The 18,405-nt window shown below is 39.6% G+C and overlaps 1 protein-coding gene, 1 long non-coding RNA gene and 1 other non-coding gene across 5 annotated transcripts in view; 2 read left to right on the forward strand and 1 right to left on the reverse strand.

Annotated features, from left to right (window-relative positions):
• Positions 1 to 1,994: 1,994 nt before the first annotated feature.
• LOC113924952 lies at positions 1,995 to 3,030 on the forward strand. The gene is made up of 3 exons (XR_003520861.1): positions 1,995 to 2,365; positions 2,614 to 2,657; positions 2,889 to 3,030. It is a non-coding gene; the product is annotated as an uncharacterized LOC113924952 (long non-coding RNA).
• Positions 2,416 to 2,546, forward strand: LOC113926123. The gene has a single exon (XR_003521198.1). It is a non-coding gene; the product is annotated as a small nucleolar RNA SNORA24 (small nucleolar RNA).
• A 2,122-nt stretch (positions 3,031 to 5,152) lies between the features above and the next one.
• Positions 5,153 to 18,405, reverse strand: part of PRSS12 (serine protease 12) — a 71,217-nt gene continuing 57,964 nt past the window's right edge. The window contains exons 12-13 of one of the 3 annotated variants that reach the window (XM_027599335.2): positions 7,258 to 7,538; positions 5,153 to 5,496 (exon numbers count right to left, since the gene is read on the reverse strand). In XM_027599335.2, coding sequence (XP_027455136.1) covers positions 5,189 to 5,496; positions 7,258 to 7,538 — 589 coding nt within the window. In that variant the 3' untranslated portion in view covers positions 5,153 to 5,188. Of the gene's footprint in view, positions 5,497 to 7,257; positions 7,539 to 14,085; positions 14,188 to 18,405 lie in introns of those variants that run through there. The other 2 variants (XM_027599336.2, XM_027599338.2) reach the window with 2 other exon arrangements.

Genomic DNA, 18,405 nt, shown 5'->3' on the forward strand with positions numbered 1-18,405 from the left:
ACATGAAAAGATCCTCAACATCACTAATAATCAGGGAAATGTAAATCAAAATCACAATGAGATATCATCTCACCCCAATCAGAATGGCTAGTATTAAAAAAACAAAAAACAAAAACAAGAAATAACAAGGGTTAGCGAGAATGTGGAGCAAATACCCTGTTTTCTGTTGATGAGAATGTAAATTCATCCAGCCGCTTGGAAAAGTATGGAGGAACCTCAGTATGAAGGTTCCTCAAAAAATTAAAAATAGAATTACATATGATCCAGCAATTCCACTTCTGGGTATTTATCTGAAGAAAACAAAAACACTAAATCAAAAAAGATATATGCATCCCCACGTTGAAGTCCTAACTGCCCATACCTCAGAATAAGACAGTATTTGGAGACAAGATCTTTAAAGTGGCAATTAAGGTTAAATGAGGTCATAAGCAAGGCCCTAATCTAAAATAACTGTGTTCTTTTAAGAAGAGATTGGGATACAGAAGCTAGAGGGTAAAGGATGTGAAGATACAGGGATGAGAGGGCCATCTACAGGCCACAGAAGGTCTAAAAACAAACCTGTGGACACCTTGATCTCAGAGTTTTGTCTCCAGAATTGTGAAAAATCCGTTGTTGAAGCCACCCAATCTGTGACATTTTGTTAGGACAGCCTTTGCAAGAGATTCTAAATGAAATCTAATTTGGCAAAACTCTCCACTGTGATTTGGTATTTAAACTTTGTTATTGAATAGTATCTTCCGTTCATTAGTGAGATGGAGTAAGATGAAGAAAAAGAAAGGGTGAGAGAAGGTGAGCCTCAGAAACTTTAGTTCTTTCAAGTTAAAATTTATTTCCTATAAACTTGTCATTCCGACGCTAACCGTAATAGCAATTTTTGCTCTTACTAATTATTTCCCCCTGAACAGTATGCAGGGATTTCATGAAGATTCTGTAGATCTCTACTGTGGCACTTTATTCACCAGGCCTCCTGATACCATTTTTCCTGACAGCAACTGCGGCGACATATCTTCCCAAATGGTCCACTACTAAGTAAAAACGTTGCCTCGAACCTCCCTTTTGCTTCATCTGAGAGGACAAGGGAAAATAGAAAATAAATGTAATGGCAGTTAATAAGCACATGTCTAGGACTAAAAGTATTCCTAAACATTTTTAATTCCATTTTACAAGGGGTAGCTCTATTATTTCTTTATTTAAACCCTCGAAGGTACAGCAGGGAGGTTAAGACCTAGGCGCCCGTTTTCAGGAGTCGGCGGAGCCCAGCTGCGGCCAGATATGTAAAAACGACACTGGGTCAGTCTGCAACGCGGGCCATGTTCAGAAACACACGTAAATGGGTCGGCCGTACGCTCTTCCGGCTAATGTCCTTTGCTTTTTCTAAACTTGTGTTTACAGAATCTTTCGGCGAGGCTTTCAGTAATGAGTGTAAATACTCCTAAGAGATTAGACCAGAAAAAAAAAAATTTAAATGACTGCAGATCACTGACACCTGAGCTTCAGAAACAGCAATTCCAGCGGAAGACGGGAGTCCCGGATAGTTCACTAATAGACAAAAAATCAGCTAGTTCCATATATATTAACCTACCTAAAGGTTTAGAAGCGGAGAACTATATAGCTCGGTGTTTCAGTAACTATGGCAACCTCGAAAGTTAACTACCCTAAAGTAACCAGGAAACAAAAACTTCACCTTCCCAGTCGGCCGGAGACCACGAGCATCAGTATTCCCTAGTATCGCGAGAACTTTCTGCCGCCCCTGGAGGCGCGCGCGTCAGAATCAAAGGGTTGGTGAGCAGCCCCGTCCCCTGGATGGGCGGGGGAGGTGGAGCAAACTCTGAGAGGTGGGAGGGGCCATCACGAAGGGGTGGAACCGTGGAGGCGCCGTGAAGGGCAGAGCGGAGGAAAAATCGCGTGGGCCCCGCCCCTCGCGGCGCTTCCCCGGAATAGCGTCACCAGCCCTATAAGAGAGCGTGCGCCGAGGGACGCGGCCTTTTACATCCGGGAAGCGTCGGGTTTTAGGCTCTGAGATTAAGGTACGCTGTCGCGTTTTGTGCACTAAGGTGGTAATTGGGGCAGAACTTTCCGGCTTAGTTAAAATGCAGGGGTTTCAAGAGACTTGTAGTGGTATGTCCACGTCCGCTTTGAAAACCTCTTGGTTGGAAAACCTGAGGGGCCTTAGGTGTTCCTGAGGTCACGAGGCGGCCACGTGCAGCCCTGGGTGGCGAGCCTGAAGCCGAGCGCGCCCGGGTCGTGGGCCCTCGGGCAAAGGTCGCGAAACCCGCTGTCGGTGTCAAGTAGCCATCTTGAATCTACTCCGCCACTGTTAAATAGTAACACCGCATCCTGAAACTCCCCCATTTAGATCCGGAAGGTGAGTAGTGTCTGTGGTTGTGCATGCTCATCTGCTCTGGGATTGTGAATCTCCATGTATCTTTGGGACCTGTCAGCTGTGGCAGTCTCCCTTCCTAGCCATGGAAGAGCATATTCTTGTTTATTGGCAAAGCTGTCACCATTTAATTGGTATCAGATTCTGACTTGCACAAGTAACATTCACTTTGGAAAACCTGGAGGGTGCTGGGTTGTTGGGCACACATCTAACTATTGTTGAAATGTTTCCAGGAGGCTGAACCAACTGTCCGATGGATGATAGAAAACATGACGTGGTAGGTTCCTTTTTATTCGTATTTCGTAGTTAGTGAAACCCTTCGTAGTTCTGAAACCCTTCCTGCTAAGGAATTGGAAGGCCAGAATTGGCCCCTTCTTGCTGTTAACTTTGTAATTTGAAAGAGGTTAATAGCCAGCTAAACAGAAAGTAACAAGTAGTTGCTAAGATCTCAACAGTGGTGTGAGTACACAGATAAGAGTTTTATAAAGGTGGTTTTCTTCTCTTGCAGATAATCAAGAAATTAAGGTGATATGGGTGAAGTCCTGTTTGTTTAGAAACCTGTGGTGTACTGCCAAAAGGTGATCTTAAATCTCAATAGCTCGGGTATTGAGTGCAAATAATGTTCTGGAAACTATCAGTGTGGTGTTTTCAATATAGGTCTGATGTTTTTGCTTAACTGGCGTTTAAGTAGAGAATAAGTGAGCACTTCCTTGCTTGCTGTAATTAAATGCTTGATTCATTTGGAGAATCCAGGTTCTCTAAAAAGGAAGTGGAAAGGTATTTATTACGACAAATAATAAGTAACAGACTACTTTTTCTGGTAAGAGGTAGTATGGAAGTAGTATGAATGATGATTATTGGTGTAAGGTACTACAGTATTTGGAGGGAAACAACATTAAAGGCGGGTACCCATAAGGGACAGCACAGTTACCACACAAAAGATTAAGGCTACTATACAAGATGAACAACTATGTACTTTATTCACACAAATGTGCACTGAACACTTGTGTCATTTAAAATTCACACTTAACGCTTAACAAGAGCTATAATAAAGACATATTATGAACCAAGTATTCAAGTTTGAGCAAACTGTAGGCTGCCTGTTGGCTGTTTTAAAAGTGTCCCAACCTCTGGTCTATTAAAAATTCAATATAAATGTTGCTTGCATCTGCACTATAGTTTAATTAGAAAGGTGGCCTGTGCGAAGTTTCAGTAGAGATAAATTTTCTCCTCTATTGCACATTTTTTTCAAGCCCCTTGTGCAGGTGTGCACTGTGTAGCTCTCATCTCTGTAGATGTAAATGCTTGAAAAGTTTTTCCTTTATCAAAAATCTTGAGCTTTTAGAAAAGTTTTAATGTTATGTGTGATAAAGCATTGCAGTTTTGTAAAGTAGTAAACTATAAAGCACCTTTATGTTAGCACCAGTTTTTTTGCAAAGCTGAGGATTTACAAAAAGGACACAAGTAGATGCAGTAGGGAAAGTAGCGAAGTACCATTCATGTGGATTTAGCCTTTGAAGAGGCTTACTTAACTGGTCCTAAAGTTCACACTGACTTCTTTACCTGTCTTTATGCAAATCTTTCTTGGATATACAAAAACTGCTTAAAACTACTTAAGGCCTGAGGGGCATGCCTTTTATGTTTGGGCAAAGATTTTGCATTGCTATCAAGAATGTCCTGAAAGAGTCCATAGTAAGCAGCTGTCCCTTACTGGGTTGGGAAAATAGCCAAAGGAGAAAATTGACTTTAGACAGCAGTAGAGGGGGAAAACAACATTGTCAGTACTGGGGCACCTATTCTGAAGTTCAGATCCCACTGGCTTACCTTGGCCTCTAGGTCTGTTCGACAATTTGAAAGCTAGGGATACTGTAAAATCTTATCAGCCTTTTGTAAATTGTCAGTGAGGTGCATAGCCACTTAATGCAGTGTCTAGCACATAGCTGGAGTATGAATTAAATCAGTTGGAACAAATAAGATATTTTAGAGCTTTTTTCCCCCACTACATAAGCAGAGAAAGCATTTTTTTAATAGTGTGTCTTTATTAGCTGGGACAGGATAGTGGAAATCTACGCGTTTTAGTCATTATAAGAAAGTTGCAATAGATGGCACTCTTAAGTCATGGTACAGCAAATCGCATGATGCCAAGGAAAAATTTTATCAAGCCGAAAGTAACTGCTAGAGGATGTTAACAAATAAGGTGGATAAATTAGGTTGTATATCCCAACAACTTGAAGGCATTCTTTACTATCAGGTTTTCCAAATTTTGCTAGGTAACTAGAATGTGTTGCCATAGTGCATGGTACAAAGGCTTTATTCAGGAATGTATTGTGACTGATCCTATTCCAGTCTAGGTTTATAATGGATTCCTTCACTTTTTGGGCCTTGACTTCCTCACTTGTCAAAGGCTATAGAGAGTCAATGTGGAAATTTCTCAGCCTTTTGAAGAAGATCTGAGCTTAATTACACAATATCACTTAAGTGTAATAAAGAGTATTGATTGAATTATAGACTCTTAATCCAAAAGAATAAAAACAGGCTTATTGCACAATTGATATACAGTAATCTCTGGAGAGTGCTGAGAATAAAGAATTTCAACAATGCTAATCAAGAATAATTAGTACTACACTGAGGTATCTAACAGAATGTTCACATCACAAATTTCTCAAGCAGCAATGGTGTACATGATTTAATCACAACACAAAAGCAGAAACATGGCTCTCATCCCCATAAATTGGCATCTCTGGCTGAGTGCTAATGTAGAGGTTGAAAATTTTCCAACATACTTTCTCTTCAGGTTTCCATGAAGAATTATAATTTGGTGACACTTTTTATCCAAGGTACAAAGGCTGAGACTTTTGTATAGACACCAGGTGAATCCTTGGCTCCACAGCCATACCCCCAGGAGGTTATCCCATATACAACCCAACTCTCTCCTGCCCGAACACACATGAGCGGTCCTCCGCTGTCTCCCTGGCAGCTGTCAACACGTTTGTGTTCATGTAGATTCCCAGCACAGAGCATCCTTCCTGTAAACCGACCCTTATAACGTTCTTCACAAAACCTCTTGGGAAGTAGGGGGATGCTTGCTTGTTGTAGAGTTCTTGAATAGGCTCGTCCTAGTCGGACCAAATAATCTGAATTAGATGCCAGCTAAAGACCTTACAGAAAACATTTAACAGTTAAATGAACTTTTAATCTTGAAAATAAAAGCCTTATTGTGATCTAGTGTAGTTTAAATGAGTGATAACTAAATGGTATAGAAGGACATAAAATGGCAAGAACTACTCTAAATAGCATGGTAGAAGCATGGCATTTCGTAAGAATGGAGGAGCAAAACATTACTATATATCAAACAGGCCTAAGTTTGAGCGTTTGAAGTTTGTGTACTCTATACTGGTAGGCCACTCATTGTTCAGTGGCTAAAATGTATAATTGATAATATTCTCCATGAGCCTTTTCTTGTATCTAAATTCCATTGTTTTTCTTGTACCCTATTAATTGTAATAACTCCTAATAAAACATTGTGTAAAGTTGACTTTGTCATTTCTGTTAACTGTTAATTTCTGTTTCTGTCTAAAGGAAGGTAAATGAACCCTCCCTCATGAGTTGTAATGGATATAGTTAAGCCTTCTCAGAGACTGTTTGCCTCATAGATCCACATAGTGTACAGAGAAGGCATTTACTCTGATCTGATTATTGTATCATCCGGAAAATGTTTTCTTTGTGGTTTATCTCAGGATTGGACAGTTACATGCCTTTTCAGTATATCTATAGCAGATATTCTGCCTTTATGCAGCTATGAAATAATGCAAGTATAAAGCCCATATTTTGTGCAGTGTGATGAAATGAACACAAACATTTACTAAATAAAACATTGAAATTATCACACGTAGAAATACTTATTTGATGTTCTTTTCAAGAGTACAATGATCAGTGTTGATAGTTTTTAATGGAGAGCAGTCAACCTATCCCTTATTCAATAGCCATTTGTGAATCAAGCACCCAGTCTAGGTGAGCCCTACATCTTTCTCAAGGACCATCCTGAACAAAGCACTAGCTGATGTACACTGATTTAATTTCTATAGCAAGGCAATCCAGAAAATTGTTTTGCCTGAGAAGACTGTAAGATGAACATCTTGCTCTAGCTTGGGGGTTGGGAGGGTGGGATGAAGGGGAGAAAGTGGGTTGGATCTCCACTTCGTAGTAGCTCTCTTGTCTGTTCTATATTTAGAGATTCTCCATAAAATTGAGTTTGATAGTGGCCTTTATTACAGAAAAAACAAGGCCATCAAACACCAAGGCCCTTTGCTGGTGTAGCTAAATCAGAGTCCTCTGGGAAAGCTTTTAAAAAATATAGCCACTCTGACAAAAAGCTTTAAAGTGGGGGGGGCGGCACGTGGGTGGCTCAGTCGGTTAAGCGTCTGCCCTCGGCTCAGGTCATGATCCCTGGGTCCTGGGATCGAGCCCACATCAGGCTCCTGCTTCTCCTGCTTTTTTTTTTTTTCTCTGACAAAAATCTTTAAAAAATGATTTTTTTTAAATATAACGAGCCAGGCCCCAAGTGTTGGAGTAGGGTCTTAAAAATGAAAAATCCGTTCCTCTGTCTCCTTACTAGTCTATGGAACTGAAAGTACAGGATTCTCTACCCCATAAGGCAATTGAGTTCTGTCAATCTGTGCTAATAATAATGGTAACCAACAGTACCCTCAGGATATGAATCCAAATTACATGCATGCATCACACACTTAACAATTTCCAAACAACTAAGCCTGAACCCATTTAAGATTTTCATTCCCATTGTACACCCAAAAGTATTGATAGTCCCAGACACAAGAACATGCCCAGGTCTCACTTATCCTTCGTGTTATCTACATTACCTGTGTCTCCCCATCCTGTTATGTAACAATTGGAGGCGGTTTTCTGTGGCCTCTCTCTATGGAGTGGCAAACAGGCGGGCAAAACATGGCTGCTAAATCTAACACACTGCTCTTCTGGTCCTTCTAATCGAACCAGGGCGATGTCATAGTCACTGCTGTCAGGTCGATACTCCCGATGAGTCACAATTTGCTGAACTCCAATTTCTTCTTCAAATTCTTCTGGCACCAAAGTATGATAATCCCCAACCCGAACAGCATAGCTCCTTGTGCTGTTACCATACCTGAGAGGCAGAGAGCTAGTAAGTGGCTGGAAACAACTGTCAGCAGGGAAGGTAAATAGAGATACTGCAAGCCTTTCTTCTAAACATTATCCCTTTCTGTAAGTTTACCTTTTCCTGTTCTCTGACCCCACCACTCTAGGTTGTTTACTCCAAACCCATTTCATCATTTCACTGCTTAATCCAGGTTCCTGTGTAATTGTTTTCTGAGAAGGAGCAAATGTGGAGCACAAGTGGAAAATAACAGCTAATCATTAACCTGTTATTCCGATAATGACAAAAGATGAAAACAGGAACAAAGAGTATAGAGCAAAATTACTGTCTTGTATTTGCTGTCTTCGTTTTCCTAGGATTTCCAAGATGTTAGTTCATCACGAAGCTCCTTTAGGGCAGAAATCATGGCTGGTCTAATTTTGTATCCCTTAGCACAACCCACTTTACCCCTTTCCTGTGAAGTGAATGCAAACTAAAACTATATTTTCTGGGCAACATATATTCATATTCTCTCATCTCTTAAATCTTTGTCCAGACATCATCCCAGTGAGACCCTGATTTAGAACTGCAGTCTACCCTTTGTCCATCACTCCCCAGCACTCCCAATATCCTTAATCTCTCTTCTATAACACCACTTTCTAACAGACCATCTACATTTATAGCTGTCTCTCTCTGCTTAAGAGGCATCCAAGGACAGGGATCTTTTTTTTCAAACCAGATTTTTTTTTTAATTGCTAATGTAATCTTAGAGGATTTAGATAACTATCAAAATGCATAAAGAAAACTTCTAAGACACAGGTATTAAGAATAAAGATTTTCATGGATTTTTTTAAAATTTTATGTTAATCACCATACATTACATCATTAGTTTTTGATGTAGTGTTCCATGATTCATTGTTTGCATATCACACCCAGTGCTCCATTCGATACGTGCCCTCTTTAATACCCATCACCAGGCTAACCCATTCCCCTACCCGTCTCCCCTCTAGAACCCTGTTTCTCAGAGTCCATAGTCTCTCATGGTTCGTCTCCCCCTCCGATTTACTCCCCTTCATTCTTCCCCTCCTGCTATCTTCTTTTTTTTTTCTTAGCATATATTGCATTATTTGTTTCAGAGGTATAGATCTGTGATTCAAGTCTTGCACAATTCACAGTGCTCACCATAGCACATACCCTCCCCAATGTCTATCACCCAGCCACCCCATCCCTCCCACCCCCCACCACTCCAGCAACCCTCAGTTTGTTTCCTGAGATTACGAGGTGGATGGAACTAGAGGGTATTATGCTGAGCTAAATAAGTCAATCAGAGAAAGACATGTATCATATCTCACTGATTTGAGGAATTCTTAGGACAGGGATCTTATGTTAACTGATGAATCTTAAAAACCTACAATAGCGATGCCCTGTTAAGTAGAAATGCAGCCTATGTTTGTTGATTGAGTAAATGAATGAATGGATATTTTTAATGTCTTTTTCCCTTAAACTATTCAATTTAAGTAGAAACAATATTTACTGGATTGATAGTTCTCAGCTTGTTTTTTCAACCAACATACCTTGATTGTGGTGCCTCCGCCTAAAGCAGTTTCCCAACCTCAGCACTATTGACATATGGAACCAGATAAATCTTTGTTGTAAGAGAGAAGCTGTTCTGTGCATTGTAGGATATTTAGAAGCATCCTTGGCCTCTCTTCACAAGGTGGCCAGTAAAGCACATGCATACACCCCTCAATTGTGGCAACCAAAAATGTCTCCAGACATTTCCCTGTGTCCCCTCTGGTGCAAACTGGCCACAGTTGAGAACTACTGACATAGAATACATGATCCACCCCACTTCCTGGTTACTTCCTCTTTCTCACTTAAGATTATATAGCACCTCGCTTACTTAACCCCTACCACTGCTTAAAACATTCTTAATGACTTAATTTCCAAAACGCCCTTTTAATTCCCTAACTTCCTCACCTGCAGTGAGCCTAGTCTCCATTTCAGCCACCTACTCCCATCATGAGACCCAGACCTGGTATTCACCAAATACTACAAACTTCTGAAGTCTTGATTTCAAGCATCTCCTACTTTCCACCTCCTGTCTTTACAATTTTACAGCTCTACACTCCTTCAACCCCATTAAATTTCAATCCTTTGACCCCACTATTTTTTTTTTTCATTGCAATCTCACTCTGCTTATGACTCACCTTTTTACCAGGCTTGGATTCCACAATCATTCTTTTGCAAAAACTCAGTCCTTCATTCTTTTTATCTGCCAAAATTCCAGCTATGATTTCATCAACTCCACACCTACTTTGTGCTAGCATCTGACTGACTGTTACAGCTCTCACCTTAATTCTTTTTATGAAAACTTGGAAGTATTAGACTGGATACAAGACCTGTGCTTGAATGTGAATTTAGAGAAGTCAGTATTCAAAACTTGGAATTTTCTAGTGACTGCCTACTTAAATACAACCTCCCATTTCCTCCTGTAAAATTACTGGAAGCGCTAAGTTGCTCAAACACTGGATACCCCTATATAGGGCTTGCAGTATATAAAGTAATTTTCTTAACTATGTTAGCTGAAAAAATTGAACAGTGAAACAAAGATGATTCATCTTATTCAGCCACCTATTGTTGATCTATAATACTAATAATTTCCTCTGATTCCTTGATTCTCCATTTCCAACCTTAACTCATCACAGATCTTCAAAATTCAGAAGGCTTTTTATACACTGTTCGCAGAGAATATACTCTTGTGGATTCCATTTCGAAATTTAAATAAAGTTTGGTATTATTTCACATCCTGAAACAGTAAAAAGTAATACTCATGGAGAAAAATCAAATTTAAATACTTCTCACTTCTACTTTCTGTGTACTGATACTGTATTATAAAAATGCAGTAGTCCTAATTAATGTACTCAGGTTTTAGAGTAAAACCTCAAGTGATTTAACACCTTTCTGAGAAGAATTGCCAAGGGACACCTGGGTGGCCCAGTCAATTAAGCGTCTGTCTGACTCTTGGTTTTGGCTCATGTCCTGATCTCAAGGTCATGAAATTGAGGCCTGAGTGGGGCTCTGCGATCAAGGTGGAGTATGCTTGAGATTCTCTCTCCCCCTCCCTCTGCCCCTCCTGCTTTGCTCTCCCCACGTATGCTCTCTCTCTCTCAAATAAATCTTAAAGGAAAAAAAAAAGAATTGCCAATATATCCTTGAAAGTGCTGCTGAAATGTTTCATGTATCTTTAGAATGGAGTTGAAGAAATTATCTGGAGCTCCACTGTCCAGTACTGTAAGCCAGTAGCTGCATGTGGATATTGGAGTACTAATGTGGTTAGTCTGAACTGAAATGTTCTAAAAGTATAAAATATACAATGTATTTTGAATACTTAGCATGAAAAAGAATACTAAATATATTGTCTTCATAGATAATAAGTATCCCAATTTTTATATTTTGCAGTAATATTTTTGATATACCAAGCTAAATAAAATATAATTAAAATTAATTCAACCTGTTTTTTTTTTTTATTTAAATATTTGAGAGAGAGAGTGCGCATGAGCAGGAGGAGAGGGAGAGTCTCTGAACCAGACTCCCCACTGAGCGTGGAGCCCGATTTGGGGCTCAATCTCACAACCCTAAGATCATGACCTGAGCCAAAATCAAGAGTCAGACGCTCAACCAACTGAGCCACCCAGGTGCCCCCGACTTGTTTGGCTTTATCTTTTAATGTGGCTACTAGAAAACTTAAAGTCACGTTTGTGGCTCACATTGTATTTCTGCTAGACAGCACTGGTCTAGAGAAATAGTTTGGGATAAACTAGGCATCCTGTTATTATATCTTTTTTTTTAATATTTTTATTTATTTGACAGAGAGACAGCGGGAGAGGGAACACAAGCAGGGAGAACAGGAGAGGGAGAAGCAGGCTTCCCGCAAAGCAGGGAGCCCGATGCGGGGCTCGATCCCAGGACCCTGGGACCATGACCCGAGCTGAAGGCAGCCACTTAATAGACTGAGCCACCCAGGTGCCGCTTATTACCTCTTTAATGCAGTCTCTTACATTGCTTATATATATATTTTTTTAAAGATTTATCCATTTGTGTTTGACAGAGACACAGCAAGAGAGGGAACACAAGCAGGGAGAGCTGCAGGCTAGGGGAGAAGCAGGCTTCCACGTAGCAGGGAGCCCGATGCAGGACTCGATCCCAGGACCCTGGGACCATGACCTGAACCGAAGGCAGACGCTTAACAACTGAGCCACCCAGGTGCCCCACGTTGCTTATAATTTTTAAGCCTGAATTAGGAGACATTCCCTTCATATGTGAACTTTTTGTATCCTTTCAGATAATTACATTACTGTTCACCTAAAAAGAAAAAAAAAGTCATTGCAACAATATTTTCCACTCTTTGAAAGAGAGCTGCAATACTTTGCTAAAATAATCCTTGTATCTAAACTAGCTGTATAAATATATTCTACATTATCTGAAAATTGGGTCTTCAGCCAGTAAATAAAGCAACAAGACATTACTGCAACAAGGAAATTGTGTTTTAAAATATCCCAGTGTTGGGGCGCCTGGGTGGCTCAGTTGGTTAAGCGACTGCCTTCAGCTCAGGTCATGATCCTGGAGTCCCGGGATCGAGTCCCACATCGGGCTCCCTGCTCAGCAGGGAGTCTGCTTCTCCCTCTGACCCTCCCCCGTCTCATGCTCTCTCTCTCTCTATCTCATTCTCTCTCTCAAATAAATAAAATCTTTAAAAAAAAAAAAAAATATCCCAGTGTTAAAGTCTTGAGGAATCTTGTCTTAATGTGTCACCTCATGCCTGGACTTCTCCAATAGTCTGTCTGATAGTCTTGCTGCTTCGAGTTTTAACTTTTTCAGTCCCTTCTTCACACTGCAGCTAGAGTGAGGTTTCTATCTGACAATATAACTACTCTTCTGTATAGCCTTCATGGGGTCTCCATTATCTACACAATAAAGTTCAAATGCCTTACTTGATACACAAATTAATCCAAGAATGGGCCTTCCCACCTGATACCAGCCTGTTCTCCATGCCCCTGTCCTTTTAGTTGCTTGAAGAGGTGTCTCATACACCTGTCTTTATTCAGACTATTTGTAGTATCATCACCCCCCCCATCCCATATGACAAAAACTGGTTTTATCACTCAATTCTCAAGTCAAAAACCTCCCAGGAAGCTCTTCCTGCCCTGCCTGAAAACTGGCCAATCCTGTCTTCGGACACTCCCTGTCGCACTGTCCTTGCATTCATAACAGTTTCTAAGACGAAGTTAAGATGTCAGGTCCTCCCAGTTAAAGGCTCCATAAATGTAAGGACCATGCCATGCTCACTTTTGTATCCTCAGCACTAGGCAAAGTGGTTGGCACAGAGAAGCCTTAATGTGTGTTAAACAACTTGTTTTCAAAGACATCCACATCTACATATGTACACTGTCATCCCTAACTTAAATCAGAGCTTCTCACCAGTTCTTAGAACACCATCACTAAAGTTTCTAGTACTTTTTGAGAGGGAGAGCAAGAGAGTGCACACACTCGGGGGAAGGGCAGATGAGAGAGAGAGCGTGTGGGCGTGAGAATAAGAGTATCTTAAGCAGATTGTGCAAGAGTGCAGAGCCCGTCACAGAGCTGGATCTCACGACCCCAAGTTCATGACCTGAGCCGAAATCAAGAGTCAGACACTCAACAACTGAGCCACCAATTTTTTAAAATCTCTCAAATATCTAATGTTCTTGTTAATTCTGGCTGTTTACCAGAATCACCTATACCACTTTTAAAATATAAATGTCCAGGTCACACAATCTCTGAGAATATTAATAGGGCTGATGTAGGACCATAGGTGATTCAAATTCACAGTCAAGCTTGAAAAGCACTACACCAAAGACTTAAAGGCATAGTGATAACTCCTACCCCTGCATGTCTGGACTCTCACCAGGTGAAGTGAGCATCATACGAGATTACATAAAGGTATCAAAATGCAAAACCCATACTATACGTTATATGCATATACTGTGTTCTCAAATCAAGTAGATTTCAGCCAATAGTTTTGAATATACTCCAAATTTAGTATGCTCACCAATTAGCAGTTGATATTAAACTGAAAACAAAAAATATTTACCTGAGAAAAAGCATCATTTTTGTCAAAATAAATCTATTAGTACCTACACTTTTAAAGTTGTCCTAATTTAAGGAAATGGGCCAGCTAAACCTAACCAGTGATTCCCACACTCCTTTCACTCCAATTATTCTTAGAAATAATCACATGCTTGGAATTTGAAGAGCATCCAACACAAGACTGGATTAGTTAGCTAAGCAAATATTTGTCTTCTACTGTCACCTCTCTCAGTGGGTGTGATTATATACTTAAGGGATAACACTTTGGCTGAGGTTCCCAATATGATTGTGGACTTTGAAAGCATTTAGTATAGTTCTAGACTTGTTAAGAAAACATATCAAGGAATCTTTTTTTTCTTTTCCGACAAAAAAACTCTAGTTGACCTTCTGTTACTTTGACAGACTTTATTATATTCAAAAATGCTTCTAAAACAAACATTTTAGGTTTGGCTGACACACCATCCAGTTGTTTGCTTTGCTGAAATGCCTTCAACTCCTCCTCAAATAAAAATTGGATGAAATTGCCAGACAAGCTTGAGCAAGAAAGGATCTGAAACACAGCAGTTTAGTAAAATCCAATGTCCCCATTTTTCTGAGATTTAGAGTTTAAAAACAAAAAATTACTGAAATTAAAAATAAAAGTTGGGGCGCCTGGGTAGCTCAGTTGTTAAGCGTCTGCCTTCGGCTCAGGTCATGGTCCCAGGTTCCTGGGATCAAGCCCCGCATCGGGCTCCCTGCTCGGCGGGAAGCCTGCTTCTCCCTCTCCCACTCCCCCCTGCTTGTGTTCCCTCTCTCGCTATGTCTCTCTCTGTCAAATAAATAAGTAAAAATCTTTAAAAATAAATAAATAAATAAAAATAAAAGTTAATTCATGTTGCAGGGTCTTATTCTTTATGTCTGTTTCCTACATAGATTTCATGTCTTTAGAAAGTCTTTTACATCAACCTGTACACATCTGCTACTACTAGAATCCGTTTTTTTGTGTTGTCTGGATGAAACTCAAAAAGTGATTGAAGTTGTTTGTGTAAATGGTTACAGTTGCTTAGAGAGAAGTGACCTTCTCCATAGAACCTTGCACTGTCATATGTGTGTATGTTTGTGTGTGTGTGTGTTGTGTGTGTTCAGGAAATGGTTTTAGCATGATTGATGGCATGTACAGCACTAAAAGACCATGTTCCTAATGAACTCTACTAGATACTAGGTTATGATGAAGCATATGCTAAGCACCTGACACTTCGTGTTTTTAAAAAGTGACTCCACTACCTCTGTAGCTCATCTTTTTAATTACAAAGATTTAAACATTTCTGATTTTCAGAGCAACAATCTCTGAAAATTTCCAGCTGCTATAGTGTTTCTAGGCAAAAAATCAAAAAGATAAAATCAGGTAAAGCTATATTCTTGATCAAATCAAATTTGCAGTAGAATTACAGAAAGAAGAGAATCTTGTTTTGCATTCATTCTTTCTTCCAAAATGATGCTTGTTACCAGAATAAGCAACTAAAAGGAGTTAATGTAATATTCATGAATTTTTCTCTCAATTATATTGCTGCACCACAATAGAGAGAGGGTCATTTCATGATACTCACAGTTTAGAGTAGAAAATACCAAAAGCAAGTAATTTATATTATGTAAGTTTATAGGGACTACAAAAAACCTTGATTTATTCCAAGTTTCCACTTCAAAATGCCAACAGGATATTGCATTCCAAAGTTTGCACTGCATTAACACTAGGAAAAATGTGAAAAATGAGATAGAAGGCCTATAAATGGTGATTCACCAATTACCTCAGTTACCCTAATTATGTTGGCATAAAAAAGTGTTTGGGACACAGCATATGTGAAAGTTACAAACAAGTTAGAATTTCATGGAACTCTGTCAGCCTTACAATAAAATACCCTTATCATGTAAAGAGACTATATAAAATGAATATGACAGGATAGTGGATCTGAAGTAACTGCATTCTGATCTCAACCTCCCAGGCCATCATTCTTAGATTATTCTGACATGAGAATTGTATAAAAGAACGACTATAAAGGCAAAACAAAAAAACATAAAAAGCTGTCATCCCACAGTATAAAATAACACAGATGGTAACAGCACCATATGCCTTATTCACAAATAGCTGTTCAAAAACACTGGCCTATATCATCACTGCAAGAATTAGGCACCAAGGGAGGCCTGATGAACAAGAAACCATTACAGAGCACATACAGAAGTCCAGTAGTTAAAGCAGTGGAGATATAAATAAAAAAAAGGAGTGAGAGCTAATTTCAAAATATGAAATTTAGGTCCCCGACCAGTAGACCTTAAATTGGACTCCCAAGGGACACCTGGGTGGTTCAGTTGGTTAAGCATCCAATTCTTGGTTTCAGCTCAGGTTATGATCTCGCAGTCCTGGGATCAAGCCCTGCATTGGGCTCTGCACTCAGCATGGTGTCTGCTTCAGATTCTCTCTCTCTCTCCCTCCCACTCACTCTTTTTCTCTCTCAAATAAATAACAGCTTTTAAAAAAATAAAAAATAAATTAGACTCCCAAGAAATCTATAAGGAAGATAACCTCTCAGAACCTGATGATCCTGCTTCTACAGGGCAGTCTCCCTGTAATTCCAAAGGAAATTGATTTTTGCAAATTTCAGAGTTTCTGATGATTAAAGGAGGGCTATTTTAACCCAAAGTCCCTGAACCCAGAAAAAAAATAAAATTGGGAGCTTATTCTGAATCACTAGTAAGTGACCTTAGCTTTTTAATAGGCTTACTGCAATAAAGATGTGAGCTGCAGCCTCCTTAGGCACTGCAAAACAGGAAGTCTATGAAATCTGGTAAAGGTTACAGACCAAGTCAGATGGATCTAAAAGACATTTGCAAACCAATTCTCTCCCTACACACATTAAAAGAATCTTGCATTATATCTACAGCACATCAAAATGCTGCATATCATAATCTGCTCCTCTGCTTTTCAATCAACTGTCTTTATCTGATACTGAGCAGATAAAGGGAAGAAATTCAGAAATGACATATGGAAGGAATTATCTGTTGATCTAGGTTTAAAATACCACCATCCTCTAAAGAGTCCAACATTCTTAAATGGATCCACTATTTGGCAACTGAGCCCCCACTTTCATCATGCAACAACCATTTAGGAGTATCTCCTCCCTGCCAAGTAATATACTAGACACTCAGTTTATAAACAGAAGTGAGATGGTTACTGATAAGCAGGAATCCAGAAGGACCATTCCGGGGGAGGAATAATGACATGTAAACAAACAAACCCAAACGTGTACTGAAAAGAAAAAGACCTTCCAGGGAACCCAAAATTTAGATTAAAGTTTTCAACCTCAAGTAGAATTTTTGGGTAATTTCCCTACTTCAAAACTTTAAGCCTTGAACCCTGAAGTCTATAACTTTTAACAGAGACCTGAAAGACAAGGTATCTTAAGAGGAGGATAAACTGAACCTCCAGAGTTATTTTGCCCAAACTCTAAACCCTAAGACAGGTTTCTCTAGGTTCTCTGTAATTTCCTACCTTCTTCTTCTCCGGTAGTCAGTGGATTAAAATCATCCTGAATTTCCTACTTTTGATAATAATAATCTCTGATTCCCTTTTTTTTGAACCCCAACATAATAATAGCCAATATCTGTTTTCAGTTTTACAGTTTATAAAATATTTTCAGATGCTTAGCATATCATTTGCTCCTCACCATGGAATGTTACTGCCTTCATTTTACGGGTGGGAAAACTGGGGCTCCAAAAGGCTAAATAATTTCCATAATTTCCACAAATTAAACAGTTAAAATTGGAGGAGAACTGTGACCTTGGTCTCAATCGCCAGATCCACGTCTTTTGTTACACAGTACCAAGTCCTACTGATTTCAGTCACAGCAGTTCTACCTTCTTTCCCTCCTTTTCTACCTTCTGTCTCTATTATAATAGCCTTGTAATCAGTGTCCCCCTAGTTCCAACCATAGTGAGTCTTAATCGCTTGGTAACATGGACCAATTTGAGTCATTTCAGAAGCATGTATGCAAAGACTTTTCATATAATTTGAAGCTCATTCAGAGATCCCTGGATTAATAATTTTGCTTTACCGCCTCAGATTTATCCTGTATATCTCCAAATGACTTATCTCCTAAAACTCTTAGATCACATTTCAAGGCTCAAAAAACTTTAGTGGTTTCCCACCACTTAGTGAATGAAACAAATCCACTATCCTGGCATTCCAGGCCTTTCCTGATTCTCTACTGTAAGTCCACTACCAGAACTCTAGATCACTATCTTAACTAATAACTGCCATTGTTCAAATATGTCTCATGTTGTTTCACCACTATGCTCTCAACATTAGACATTATCCATCTTCAGAACCTCTACCAATATATGAATCCAACCTCTGAGCTTAAACACACTTCATAACAGAACTTACTCTTCCTCCCACATACAGCCCATTCCATCTTTGAATGGTCCTAGTGTTAAAGAAATAAAAAATAACTCTTTATGTTAAAAAGAAAATTATCTTTTCTCCCATTAACATCTGTGGTACCTGAAGCAAGAGGTAACACATCTAATCCAACTCCACAGAACCTCCCCTGTCTGTTTGCCTTCCCTGGTGTACCACGTCATTTTTTTCATGATGCGGCACCCGGAACTGAGCACAGTTCTCTCTGACAGTGACAATGCTTTTGCCTCTGACAACAGCTTGAGCACAGAGTAGCAAGGCGCATCACTGCTGTCTTGCACCTTTCTGTCAGTGCTGCCCACGACTGATTAACTCTGT

Source organism: Zalophus californianus, chromosome 2, assembly GCF_009762305.2.
Source record: "Zalophus californianus isolate mZalCal1 chromosome 2, mZalCal1.pri.v2, whole genome shotgun sequence".
In the NCBI taxonomy this organism is placed as follows: domain Eukaryota; kingdom Metazoa; phylum Chordata; class Mammalia; order Carnivora; family Otariidae; genus Zalophus; species Zalophus californianus.